This window comes from Tenrec ecaudatus, chromosome 11, assembly GCF_050624435.1.
Source record: "Tenrec ecaudatus isolate mTenEca1 chromosome 11, mTenEca1.hap1, whole genome shotgun sequence".
NCBI lineage: Eukaryota > Metazoa > Chordata > Mammalia > Afrosoricida > Tenrecidae > Tenrec > Tenrec ecaudatus.
In genome coordinates, this window is record NC_134540.1 from 112,312,302 (window position 1) to 112,327,479 (window position 15,178).

The 15,178-nt window shown below is 37.2% G+C and overlaps 1 protein-coding gene across 12 annotated transcripts in view; it reads right to left on the bottom strand.

The window, feature by feature from the left end:
• Positions 1-15,178, bottom strand: part of RBM26 (RNA binding motif protein 26) — a 109,131-nt gene that overhangs the window by 42,349 nt on the left and 51,604 nt on the right. For 9 of the 12 annotated variants that reach the window (XM_075563497.1, XM_075563498.1, XM_075563495.1 and 6 more), the window contains exons 10-14: positions 13,113-13,224; positions 11,929-12,088; positions 5,691-5,855; positions 5,055-5,186; positions 3,645-3,716 (exon numbers count right to left, since the gene is read on the bottom strand). In XM_075563497.1, coding sequence (XP_075419612.1) covers positions 3,645-3,716; positions 5,055-5,186; positions 5,691-5,855; positions 11,929-12,088; positions 13,113-13,224 — 641 coding nt within the window. The remainder of the gene's footprint in view (positions 1-3,644; positions 3,717-5,054; positions 5,187-5,690; positions 5,856-11,928; positions 12,089-13,112; positions 13,225-15,178) is intronic. The other 3 variants (XM_075563499.1, XM_075563502.1, XM_075563504.1) reach the window with 1 other exon arrangement.

The window sequence follows — 15,178 nt, forward strand, 5'->3', positions numbered from 1 at the left end:
AATGCGCACACTCACAATGAGCTGTGTATGTTCTCTTATGTTATTCTCACAATGCAGCACATCTAGAGAGCAAATCTTCACTTTCTGGAATTTCGAGTGAGACTACTAACACTTCAATGTTGAATTTGAAATATTCTTGGAATTAAAAGTTTATACCTTTCATGAATCATGTCACTCAAAAGAGAAAAAAGGATAATTTACAGAGGAATATTTAACACAAAAGAAAAGCATATATACTATTACTCAGTTTTTCCTAAAATAGCTTGGTTCCTAGAACTTTCAGCAAATAATTTGAAATAAATTATGTATTTCTTTAAAAGTATTTCACACTAATTACTGCTGACAAAGGCCAAAGCTACTAAAAAATAACTGTCATTATCATTTATAAAAAGAAACAATACTATCACAAATCTCCACATGCTTTTAAGTAGCAAATTTACATAAATTCAAATTACAACATCAATGAGTTATTAGGATGATTGCTGAATTATACTTAAGGAAACCAAAAGCGACCTATTCACAATCATGCTGAATGACAGTTGCTAAACAAGAGCTGCGGTTCCCATATGACACCCTTTCAATTATGTCCCATGCATCCCATTTTAACAGTACCACAGCAAAGCTGTTAACATTATCATCAAGGACTCAAGACATATTTTAGAATGCACAGAATACTAGAAAACAACATCCCAATATCACAAATGTGAGCATTACATAATCAACTGATTATCCAGTTTGCCTTCTAAGACTTTAACAATATAGTATAAATTCTACTTATTCTTTCAAGAGTGTATGTAGAGGCACCTTTATCCTTCCTATCTTCTATGGTACGCAGAGGTACTCAAACACCCTCTCGCCACCATCCTGAATATGGGAGGGGGCTTCAGAATGTTAGTGGAAAAATTCTCTTAGTTTTTCATCCTACCATTCCAAGAATCTACTAATTCCCTTAATAATATTACAATATTTTAATATTTAATAATATAACTAGTTTTGAATTTTCCTTTCTCCCAGCCCTTATCACAAAAAAGGAAATGTTTATAAATCTAATAAGAATTACTAAATGCTACACTTGCTATTGTTTACAGAAAGGGGATAAAATTTTATAATCTTACAACTGTATACTTGTTTTCTTTGACAATAACACAGGAACTATGTAGATATCAACTTTGAGCTTTCTCCTGCCTTCAAATAAAAAAATAAATTAGATCTGTCTACATATAACCCCCTCTCTGGGTGACAGACAACAGAAAAGTGGGTGAAAAGAAACATCAGACAGTGTAAGACATGAATAATAATAAATTATAAATTATCAAGTGTGAGGGAGGGAGGGAGAGAAAGAGGGAAGGAGGGAGGGAGGGAGGGAGGGAAGGAGGGAGGGAAAAAATGAGGAGCTGATACCAAGGGCTCCAGTAGAAAGAAAATGCTTTGAGAATGAGGATGGTAACAAATGTACAAATGTCCTTAACACAATAATGGATGGATGTATGCTTTGTGCTAAGAGTTGTATGAGCCCCAATAAAATGATTTTTAAAAAGGAAAAAAATTTAGATCTGATGATGGGAAACATTTTTTTCTATTCTTCTTCAGACTTCTCTAAATCAGTCCTCTTAGGATTTTGTAGCAAAAACCCCAAGTTGGGGAAAGAGAAACAACCAAGAATAAGCAAAAACTGGATGATGTTCTCTAAACAGGTTCACTGTAGGTACTTGAAAGTTTTAGTTGAAAATATACATTTTTTCCTTAAAAAGAGTCTTTACAACATTTCCTGAGAAGCACACCCTACTTCCCCCGCCAGCCCACTCAAAAATACAGCCCATCATTAGTGATTTGTCAAATTCTCTTAGGTGAAATTTTATTAATACAATTATGCCATCATTCCCAATTTGTGCTCAATTTACTAAAAACCACATGAAACAAATTGAAAACTGTATTAGAACATATTTTAAAAGTTTAGAAAAGTTACGCTAACTATAGATTGCAATTTCAGTGTTCAAATCTTGACATAAATCCTAAACACATTTAGTCAGATATTTAGAAGACCATGAAATTCTCAGTAGTATATTAGTATAAAATACTTTAGATTGTTCTTTTATTCCTAAGTCACTTGTTATCACCGAGGATAAACTTGGCCACAATTAAATTTAGAAGAATAAACTAAGTAGTACAGGAATGCAACAAAAAGGAGCAGGGTAGGTCATCAAATATGATGAAATATTATGAAACAAGAGAGTTTCTGAATATTTAAAGGATGATGAGAATTCCATTAATCAAAGAAAAATCAGCAGCAAAAAAACGTGGTGTGTGTGTGTGCACCAAACAATGTGTTTAGGAGCACAGAAATAACAGGATCAGAAATTTAAGGTATCATGAACTGTGATTCAAATAAATTAGGTGAGAAGCCAAGTACCTACAATGAATTAGTATTCAAATCAGTGTGGCAAGAGTGTCAACTGGAAGAAGGGAACTGGAAGATGCCAGCAGGCATACTGCATCCAGAGACTGGGATACTTTAAAGGGATGGAAAATAGCAAGGAGACTCCAAAGTGAAATAAATGCCCCCAAGGCTTTTAGATTGCACAACTTAGCAAACGGCAAGGTCACTTTCAAAGTTGAGGGCTATGAGGAGACAGTAATTAATATTGGATGCAATTTAATCATTGTAGGCATGTTATGCTTGAAGAGGAAGGTTGAATACAAAGAATCAGACTCAGAGTGAAATGTCTAGTGTGACCAGTTAAAAACAATACATAAGAAGAAGAACATACTGAGGAATCCCATGGGATGGTGCATTCAATGCCCACTGTAAACTTCATAAGAGCCATGGACTAAACATAAGACAGCCAGATTTTAGAACAGCTTAGTAACTCATTGTACATAGTTCAAAGTAATTTGTGCCTTAGCTTGAGAATAAAATTGTAAGAATGAGAAAAATATGTCATTCTAGTATTTGGTAATCTCATATACCTCAAAAGTAAAAGACTAAAAGATCAGGTCATTCTCTTGCACATGCGCAAGCACACTTAACACACAGGCAGACAACACACCTACAAAAATCAGACAAGTCCCAAGAATAATCTTAATGTAGTCAGTTTGATCCTCATGCCACTTAAAAATAGAAATTACTAAATTAATTGTCAGACTACACAAACAGCAGTTAATAAAAAATAAAAGCTTACATGTAAGCCTTCCTTTCCAAATTAAAAAATACTTTTAGTGTGTGATTTTATTTGATCCTCACAAAACCATGGGAACAAGACAAATAGGAAATTTGTCAATAAGGGAAAAAGATGTACAAGAGCTCAGAGAATGCCCAAGCATCATGCAGTCATAAGAATTTATTTAAGGCTTAAACCCAGGAAAATCCCTAATTGATTAGGGCTGCCGAGTCTGTCAAATTAAAATTTATAATGTCTCGGGGAGTGGGAGGGGGCTGAGGAGCACATGGAAATACAGTAAAAGGAAAACATCAAAACACTGATGTGTAAAGTAAAATAGAAAATATAAGGACAAATCTTTCTTTCTGTTTTCAGTAAATAAACTATTAAGAAGCAGAAGTTTAGAACAGAAAATACTAAAAAATTAAAATGCCACCTGAAAACATTTGTGAAGCCAAGACAAACACATTATGCTATTCTGCTTACCTTTTCAGTTGCTGCAACAGTTGGCTTTGATACAAAACCCAACCTGTCCTTCACAGATAGCTTAGTTACATTCTAAAAAAATTAAAATGGACATATTCAGTGTTTGCCCAAACAGAAAAGCCTGTTGGGGTTTGAATATTCTGATTTTATTAATACGTACCAAGTCTACAAGTTTACTGATACTGATCACAAAAACATTATAATTTTTAAAGAAAAAAAAGAAAATACATGAAAAACAAAAATAATACAATATGCAATATTAACCAAATTGTTAAAAGTTCCAATGTACAATAAGAGGCTTAAATCAGGTGACTAACAAGAATAGTTCTGTTCACTAATACTCAAGCTCACTGTCATCAAGTCAATTCTGACTCATAGCAATCCTACAGGCCAGGGTGGAACTGTCCCTATGGGTTTCTCAGACTGTAACTCTTTACAGGATTAGAAAGCCTCATTTTTCTCCACTAATATAGAATCATAAATTCTTAGAATCCATGACGGCAAATAAAAAGTCTGAATATTTTAAACTTAGATTTCAGTAAAATATTGGCTTGTTTCTCAAACTAAAAAATAAAACACTTTCCTTTTTTATTTAGTTTATTTGCATTATATCCCAGTATGCTGAATTTGCTGATAATTCAGAATATTAGGATTAACTGGCTCATTTTCAGCAAATAATATTCTACCAATTTACATTCTGTATATTTTTATATTAACTGAGTATCTTTTCAGGAATTTTCTAGGGACTAGTCTAAAAATTGTATCCATTGGCAGGACACAACATTCTAACTACTTCACACAACAAATGTGAGACATCTAGAAACAAAGGAAAGATAAATTTTGAAATAGACACTGTATAAGCAAAAAACTGCCAATTAAGTGTAAAAGGGAATGGTCACGGAAGGATATAAGGAAGAGAGAAGACTAGAGTCAGGGGGAAGTGTTGCAAACCTCTGAGCTGCAAAGTGAAACAGTAAATTCTGAGGTGCACTATCAGCTGATGGCTTATGCCTTCACTTGCCTAAACCCTTCAATTTAGTATACAATGATCTGCAGAATAATATTTATATTAAGTAAAAAGATAGAAAAACATGATTAATGTAACACATCACTTTCCATGTGGCAATGTGAAATATGGCTCCTCTACCAAATGATAGAAAAAAATGTTCTCATAGTTATTAACAAGAGAACTTAGGATGCAAGTACTATAGAAAAAGTGGAGACAGTGTAAATGTTAAAGCACTGATTTAAAAATAAGTCTAAAATTTTAGAGGTGAGGTTTAAATACATAAAGGCTGTCATATTTCAACATAAAGTGTAAACAATTAGGTATTAATTCAAAGCACTACAGGAAACTAATTATTGCGGTCCTAGTATATGACAAGCACAATAATACGACCTGTTATTTACCTGAGAAAGGTCTGAACTGGCACTTTGAGCTTCTGCAGGTTCAATGTTACTTGAGGGTACTGGACCCAACCGCTCTTTGACTGACTGCTTCACAACAGGCAATATGGGTTGCTGAACTAAAGGCTGTATTACCTCAGAACAAAAAAAAAAATGAAATTTTCATAAGCATGAAAAATAACTTCTATAATATTACCAAGTAGCTTGTGTAACTAAAAATGTAATTCTTAATCAAAACCGACTCCTCTTCCATTTTTTTACAAGCACAGATAGACATTTCCATAGCAAAAATAAATCCATCAATCTGTTCAAAGGAGTAAAGCGAAAACCCATTTGCACCAATACTCATCTATAAGCACTCCAAATTTGCTTATTAATTGATGTGCTGAAAAACTGGCAGAGGGTGGAAAATTAGATGGGTGGCAATTCTATGCGTTTTAGACATACTTTATAATCCTCTAAACTAAGAGTTGAATCCACAATTAATTAAAAAAAAAAGGTAGGGTTAAAAACTCTCAAATCTGTACAGATGAATAATAGTAAAGCCTGAATCTGAATTTAAGCTTCACTGACTATATTTTTTAACACTATGCTAAGGAATGAAGAAAACCATTAATTTTGCGTACACTTCTCGATTACCTTTGGAGAATTCGTTTGTAATTGCTGGGTGTTTCCTTCCCTGTGCCAATAAACTTTAATAAAGCGATTGTTCAGCACTGCTTCTGTACTTGATATTGCTTTCTTTGCTTCTTCATATGTTGCAAATTGGATAAGAGCACCTTCAGGATCACCATTATAAGCAACCTAAGATTTAAAATATTAAGAACGGTAAATTTCCAAAAGATCTGTTGCTTCATACAGCACTTCTAAAAATGAAAAACCGACTCTCCCAAGAAAGATTCTAGTTTTGTATTTCCTTATTATTTGGATTATTACCAACCACACCTGGGTGGCATAGTTGGTTATACATGGGACTGCAAACCACAAGGTCAATAGTTCTAATACATCAGCTGTTTGACTGTAATAAGATGAGACTTCCTATTCCTGAAAATATTTACAGATTTGGAAGTCATAGGCTAGTTTTCCATTCATGTTTATTAGAACTTTAAAGCACTGAAAATGTTACCAATCATTTTACCTAGGATAAAGGTATTTGTTAAATGAACAAACAAAAAAATATATTTCTCAAATAATGCACTAATAACACAAATAAAGCTAAGGGGCCAGTAAAATGATTATATCAATCTCACTGGTAATTAAGGAACTACAAATTGAAATAGGGAGGTTCTATGTTTTACCATCAATTTTAAAATGTTTTAAGATTGCACCTGATGGGTGTAGTTAAGTGAGAACACCACATACATTAGGTAGAAGTGAAATGCAGTAAGTCAAATAGAAAGATATAAAATTATATCCAACATAAAGTAATAATGACAGAGTAAAATTCATACTGTGGGCCATCTTTTTTTAGTGTATTAATAGATGCATGCATAATTGTATTACTCTGAGAAATACTTAACAAAAAACTAAGAACTACACACTGGGAAGGAAGTGTAAAAAACGTTGAAGGAAACATTTTCTTTATATTTTACACACACACACACACACACACACACACACACACACACACACACACCACCCTACCCCCCCAAAAGTTTTTTACTTACTACTTTAATAATAAACCTAACTCACTAACATCGAACAGATGCTGACTCTCAGCACACTGTAGGACAGAGTAGAACTGCCCCTCTGGGTTTCCCAGGCTCTATATCTTTACCAGAGTAAAAAGCTGTATTTTCCTCCCATGGAGCAGCTAGTGCTTTCGAACTGCTGGGCTTGAGGTTGGCAGTCCAATGCGAAGATTCTCTTAAGCCACTATGCCCCCCAGACTTCTCGCTTTATAAATAGTATTTTTTAATAGAAGACATCATTTCCAAAACAACTGTACTCACAAAAATGTGTTCTTATCGTAACTATGAACGGTAATTTTTACATTTTATTAGGGGCTCATACAACTCTTTTCACAATCCATACATATACATACATCAATTGTATAAAGCACATCTGCACATTCCCTGCCCCAATCATTCTCAAACATTAGTTCTCCACTTAAGCCCTTTGCATCAAGTGCTCTTTTTTTTCCCTCCCTCCCTGCTACCCCCTCCCTCACGAGCCCTTGATAATTTAGATTGTTATTTTGCCATACCTTGCCCTATCCGGAGTCTCCCTTCCCTCCCTTCCCTGCTGTCCACCTCCCAGGGAGGAGGTCACCTGTAGATCCCAGTAACCAGTTCCCCCTTTCCAACCCACTCACCCTCCACTCTCCCAACCTCACCCCTCGCACCCCTGGTCCTGAAGGTATCATCCACCCTGGATTCCCTGCCTCCAGCTCCCCTATGCACCAGTGAACAACCTCTGCCCCATCAGTCCTGCAAGGTAGAATTCGGATCATGGTAGTTGGGGGGAGGAAGCATCCAAGATCTGGGGGAAAGTTGTGTTCTTCATGGGTACTACATCGCACTCTGACTGACCCATCTCCTCTCCTAAACCCCTCTATGAGGGGATCTCCAGTGGCCGACACTTGTGCCTTGGGTCTCCACTCTGCACTTCCCCCTTCATTCACTATGGCATATATATATATATATATTTATACACACAATATATATATACACACACACACATATATATACACACACACATATATATACACATATTCTTTTTATTTTTTTAGCATGATGCCTTATACCTGCTCCCTTTGGGACCTCGTGATCGCACAGGCTGGTGTGCTTCTACCATGTGGGCTTTGTTGCTTCTGAGCTAGATGGCCGCTTGTTCACCTTCAAGCCTTTAAGACTCCAGACACTATCTCTTTCAATAGCCGGGTACCATCAGCTTTCTTCGCCACATTTGCTTATGTATCTGTTTGTCTTCAGTGATCATATCATGATGCTGTGCAGCCAATGATGTGATTTTTTTGTTCTTTGATGCCTGATAACTGATCCCTTTGGGACCACCCGATCACACAAGCTGGTGTGTTCTTCCATGTGGGCTTTGTTGCTTCTGAACTAGATGGCTGCTTGTTTATCTTCAAGCCTTTAAGACCCCAGACACTATCTCTTTTGATAGCCGGGCACCATCAGCTTTCTTCACATTTACTTGTTTACCCGCTTTGGCTTCAGTAGTTGTGTTGGGAGGGTGAGCATCGTAGAGTGCCAATTTAATTAAAGAAAGTATTCATGCATTGAGGGAGTGTTTGCGTAGAGGCCCAAGGTCCTTCCACCACCTTAATACTAAACCTATAAATAGAGACACATAGATCTATTTCCCCATCCTCATATATATATTTCCATGTACATGTCTTTGTCTAGACCTCCATAAATGCCCCTTGACTCCTAGCTCTTTCCTCCATCTCCCTTGACTTTCCTCCTGCCCTACCGCCATGCTCCGTCCCCACCTGGGCTACAGCTATCCCTCTCCTCTACGCAACCTTACCCTTGCTCATTCCCCACCAGGCCTGCCACACCCCCCTCACTACCATTTTGGGTCCCATGTTGTTCCCTTGTCCCTGTGTTTGTTGAGACCACTTCCTTACCCCTCTACCTCCCCCCACCCCAAGTCCCCCCGGAAATGTCGGTCCCATTGTTTTTCCTCCATATAGTTCATCCAGCCTGTCCTATTCAGACAGACCTGTGGAGGCACTAACACGCACGAAAACAAGAGAGGAAAATAAAGCAACCGTATATAACCAGACAACAAAACAAACCACTGACAGAGAACAAAACAAAACACTTCACAAAAGAAAAGCTTGTAGTTAGTTCAAGGATCGTTTGTTGGCCCTTAGGAGTGTTTTCCAGTCCTGTCTGTTGGGGCACCACGTCCTAGCCCCAAAGTCCACTTTCAGCATTCCCTGGGGACCTTGCCACTCCATTTGCTTGCTGTTCTGCTGCACTCCCCCAGTGCTTTGCCTCGGTGTGGTGGGATCAGGTCAGGTGCAATTCTCACACTGTGTCTCCGGTGCAGTCCCCTATTTCGCCCATAGTCACTGATTGGCAACATTTCTCACAGTGGGGCCAGCCATGTTGTTCTCTCTGTGGACTGCCTGCTCTACTCAGGAACATCATCCTCACGGCCTGGTGGACCAGGCTGTGTTCCACTCTCTCCTCCTGCCCCTTCATCTGCTCCCATGTGCTCTGATCAGATATGCCCATCTCCTGGAGCTGCAGAATCAATGTTGTCCTTTGAAATAAATTCTTCTCGGGGGAGGGGCAGAACGGTAATTTTTTTAATTGAAATTTTTAAAATGTCACATAATGAGAAGGACCACCCAATGGCATTATTTTAACACTTTCAACATAAAACATAATAAAAATTGATATTGATTATATACAGAAGTTATATACAACCAACATTTTCTTGTAGATAACACTGAATAAATATTGCAATGATTTTTAAGTGAAGTCAAGTACAAATTACACTGACATTTTGCAAAGGATATCGAAAAGTGGCAAACTAATTATGGGTAATATGCATGATACTGGGAATCTGTTAAATGCACCCCTCCCTTAGTAGTGCCAAAACCAAATCTAACTGATATAGACCAATGAACTGATTTTGAAAAAGTGAGGAACTAAAAATTTCTATTACGATTAGCTTTTACCAAAATGGGCAGTGGGGTAACCAGGTCACTAACCCACCCAAAGGAAGGGTATTGTTTATATCTCTACAGGGAAAGAGGAACCAGATTTAAACCCAGCGCCCCAAGATGTGAATGCAACATACCGGCATGAATCAGAGGTCTGAGGGACCAGCCCCAATCACAACTACATGGACAGCTGCCCCTCCCCCCAGTAGAATTTCCTTCAGAGGACAGCACTTAAGCTGCAGCTCTGGGAGAGGGACATGTCTTGCTCAGAGCACACAGGAGCAAATGAAGGAGAAAGACAGAGTGGTGCACATCCTGGCCCACCAAGCCTTGACGATATTCCTGCTCAGAGCAGCCAATTCACAGAGAAGACCATAGGTCCGGCACCAATATGAGACACGACATCCCTCACTGACCCATACCTCTACAAGGGACAGCACTGGAGACACAGTGTGGGAACTGCATCGATCTGATCCCACCACACCGAAGCGAAACACTAAGGGCGTGCAACAGAACAGCAAGGGGACCAGAGTAACAAAGTCCAGAGGGAATACCAAAAGTGGACTTTGGGGCCAGGTCTTGGCACCCCATCAGACTCGTTTACAAACAGTCCTTAAACAAACGATAAACTTTTCGTTTTGGTTGTTGTATTATTTTGTTTTCATTTGTTTTTGTCATTGGTTGTTTGTTGTTGTTTTAATTTTCCTTTTGCTGCTTGGTTTTGCTTTGTGTTGTTTTTGTGCATGTTATTATCTCCGTAGGTCTGTATAAATAAGATAGGCTGGATGAAGAATCTGTAGGAGAAAACAACGAGACCGACGGTTCGGGGGGACATGGGAGAGGAGGAGGTGGGGGGAAGGTAGTGGTGTTAACAAACCCAGGGACAAGGGAACAACAAATGATCCAAATCTGTGATGAGGAGGGTGTAGGAGACCTGGTAGGGCATGATCAAGGGTAATATAACCGAGAGGAATTAGTGAAACCCAAATGAAGGCTGAGCATGATAGCGGAAAAGAGGAATGAAAAAGGAAATAGATGAAAGAGCTAGGAGGAAAGGGGCATTTAATATAAAGACATGTACATATGTAAATATATTTATATATGAGGATGGGGAAAAAGATCTATTTGCATATATTTACAGGTCTAGTATTAAGGTAGCAGATGGACATAGGGCCTCCACTCAATTACTCCCTCAACACAAGAATACTTTGTTCTATTTAACTGGCATTCCATGATGCTCACATTCCTGATACAGTATCGCTGAAGACACAGAATATATATAAGCAAATGTGGTGAAGAAAGCTGATGGTGCCCGGCTATCAAAAGGTATAGTGTCTGGGGTCTTAAAGGTAAACATGCGGCCATCTAGCTCACAAGCAACAAAGCCCACATGGAGGAAGCACACCAGCCCTGTGTGATCACAAGGTGTTGAAGGGATGAGGTATCAGGTATCAAAGAACAAAAGATCTTATCTTTGTAAATGAGGGGGAGTGCAGAGTGGGGACCCAATGCCCATCTGTAGGCAACTGGACAGAGGGGCCACGAGGAGCAGATGAACCAGCCAGTCAGGGTGCAGTATAGCAACGATGAAACATACAACTTTCCTCTAGTTTCTAAATGCTTCCTCGCCCTGCCCTCCACTATCACCATCCCAATTCTACCTTACAAATCTGGCTAGAGCACAAGATGTACACTGGTACAGACAAGAACTGGAAACACGGGGAATCCAGAACAGATGATCCCTTCATGACCAGTTGTAAGAGTGGCGATATTGGGAGAGTGGAGGGAGGGCAGGGTAGAAATGGGTAACAGATTACAGAGATCTATATACAACCTCCTCCCTGGGGGACAGACAACAGAAAAGTGGGTGAAGGGACACATTGGACAGTGTAAGACATGACAAAATAATAATTTATAAATTATCAAGGAGGGAGGGAGAGTGGGGAGGGAGGGGAAAAATGAGGAGCTGATACCAAGGGCACAAGTAGAAAGCAAATGTTTTGAGAATGATAAGGGCAACAAATGTACAAATGTGCTAGACACAATGGATGGATGTATGGATTGTGATAAGTTGCACTAGCCCCCAATGAAATGATAAAAAAAGGAAGTACAGTTGAATTAAGGATTGTTATAGGATCTGCAAGATTAAGTTCAGTTTGTAATAATATCAATCAAAATGAAAATTCACTAAATAATTAGAACAGAGAGTTAAGAGGATCATCTCAGAGTACTTACCTGCAAATTAACTAAGGTTCCAAAGCGGCTAAAATGTTCATTAAGTTTGCTGATATTATTTAATTCAGAAGGAACTTTTCTAAGTTCAAGTTTGGTATTTTCGTTTCCAAACTGAACCTTCTTCTGGAAGCCTGGACTATTGGTTCTATTAAAATTTGGTCTGCAAAAAAAGGAAGTTAATTAGTACACTTAGAATTCCTGCCACTGCTGAGTAGAAAGAAATGAAAGTTTCAAGTGTAAACTGAATGTCAAGTTCCACCCCCACCCCATTCCCCAAATTGAAGTAAAATGGTTTGATAACTTTAAATTATTTTCCATAAAACTTCCAAATTCAAAGTTGTATTACTTTCATGAAACCAAAAGAGGGTTCCTTCCATATCAAGTGTTATTTTACAGTTTTGCCCAACATTACTTGAAATTCTTAGGAGGAAAGTTTCTACTACCCTCTTCTCGTCAACCTACACATACAAGCTCTTGTTATTTCTGCAAAAGTTAGGTTACTAAAATACATTCTACTTTCCATTGGATTAAAAAAGAATCACTGACACAATCTCTTTCCAGCTTCAAAATAGATATATGTTGGAATTATAGATCACATAGAATTGCAGATTACATGTAATTCTTCAAAAGAAAAACTTTCAATGCAGGGTTGTTCTGATTTCATACAGGGTTTCCTTTAAAGCATTTCCTTGACACCCTAGTGCCTATGTAGGTCCCTGTGTTGTTGCTGTTGTTGGTTTTTAAAGGCTGGGGATGCGGGGGAGAGGTTTTCTAGTTTTTAATAGGAACTTTACAAATGCTAAAAGCACATTCCAGACCCCATCTACCATCCCTTGGTTTAATAATGAACTCAAGAGTATTCTTTTTATAGATAGCTAATATCCAACAGTGTTTTCTTAAACAAGGGTTTTGTGGAGGACAGATGGAGTGAGAGGACTATGAAGGAAGTATCCATACCATTCCTTTATGAAAATGTTTTCCAAGTAACAGACATCTAACTTACACATTAAAAAACAACGTAAAACAAAAAATGTACATAGTTGGGAACTACCTACAGAACTTATAACAAAGTAAGATAATGTTTTTGGAAAAATATTTCTATACTCTTATCGAATACTATACTCAATAATAAGCAATGATCATAAATGCACAATGGAAGTCCTCAATTTTCCCTGCCAGCTTACTTATCAAACCAAGTCTTCTTTGTAGGAAGTCCAGGCTCCCCAGAACCAATTGTTCTTTTTCTTGATTCTGAATCCACTACTATCCTCATACTGCTTTTATTAGGAGGCTTTTCTGTTTGAACACATTAAAGAAAACAAGAAAGTACAGATTAATGCTTTTTTGGTGTAATGACTTCTTTATTATTCATTCAACTATACATTTGAACAGAAACAAAATTAAATGTATACTCAAACATAATACTTGGAGAAATTCTAACCTATTTCAATGTATTAAAACAATCATTTCCACCTAGAAAAACTATATGGAAGAATTAATAGTTAACACATGCCAAATTAAAATATTTTAAAGGAAAAATAAAATGAAATATTTTAAAGGATATATTTTTGTGTTGAGTCCATTGTAATATTTCATCTGCCAGGACCGTTAAAAGAAATCAAACCCACTGCCACCAAGTTGATTCCAAGTCAAAGTGATCTATATACAAGGTTTCTAATGCTGTAAATCTTTACAGAGCAGACAATCTCATCTTTCTCCTGAGGAGTGCCTGGTGGGTTTGAACTACCAATCTTGTGATTAATAGCCTAATATTTAATACACTGTGCCACCAGAACACCTTGCTATCACGCTTACTACAAAATAAATAGCAAATAATCTTGACGCTTTCCTATGTTTCTCAAAGGTCTTTTAAGGAGTGTCCTTAAGTAATCCAGAGGCAAGTTTTAAAACCAAACCTACAACCTATAGATTCAAAATTCAACACCAATCCAATGAAACACCCCCTCCCCCGGAGAATTTGGAAACGTAATACAACTGTAATGAAAGTTGGTATTTTGTCATTTAAATGTCATCAAAATTATTAAATTAATGCTTACTTGAGAAAGAAAATAAAAATATTCAAATTGACCCAATAAATGTCATTGGAACATTTTATATACATGCTATTTTCAACACTTTACATTCATCTAGATGAAGTACAATAAACCTAGCACATTTAAACTATTATATTCTAAAATGACACCAGATTTTTAAAACACTTGAGCATTAATCTATACCAGAGAATTTGAATTTCTTTAAGATGAATACATTTATTTAATAAAAAACATTTTTACATATTTCTAAGTTCATAGCTCATGAAAACTTCAGGAGCTATCGTAAAAGTCTCTCCCATGACTATAACTATGAAGCACAATTTCCATGCTGGTCCCCAGAATCTCTCTAAAATGTATGAGTTCTGCTGTGAAGATCAGTCCTAAGTTTCTAAATTCTTTTGTCTAACAAAATTTCTACTGAAAATACAGGTACCTCATAAACCTAAATACAGATACTTCTAGTGAACAAAGTTACCTATACAAGTACACAACACGAGCCATCTTCAACATAGTCCTAGAAAAAGAGAATGGAAGAAAAACCTAGAAGCCTGAATCACTGAGGAAAAAATTGCTAAGGGAGCTGAACATCAGGTTCCCTGGTACAGAGGGTTTCCAGGCCCCTAATGGCATGCTCAGCAGTTGTGAAACTAGTGAAGCTTGCTTGTGTCCTGCACCTCATCAAACCAGAGTAAGGCTATTTTGAAACCTGAAGAGCAACAGGGCACACACACTCAAGAGTTCCACTTGGGCATGACCATACAGGGGTAGCCTGTGGGAGTACACATTTTATTTGTAGGTGATATGATTCTACACATATAAAATCAAAAACTCAAGAAGAAGTTTGTTGGAACTCATCGAAGATTCAGCAAAGTGACAGGATATAAGTACATGCAAAAATCAATTGAATTCCTGTATACTAACAAAGAAAGCTCTGGTAAGGAAATCAAGAAAACAATAACCACTTACAATAGCCATCCAAAGATAAAATACTTATGAATAAATCTAACTAGAGAAACAGGTAACTTGTACCAAAAATATCTGTAAAACTTTAATACAAGAGTTTCACATAAATGGAGGAACATACCATGTTCAAAAATAGGATTAACATTGTAAAGACTATTGTCAACAGTAATAACATTGTTAACACTACCCAATGCTATCTATACCTATAAAACAATTCCAACTTAGATCCCTTT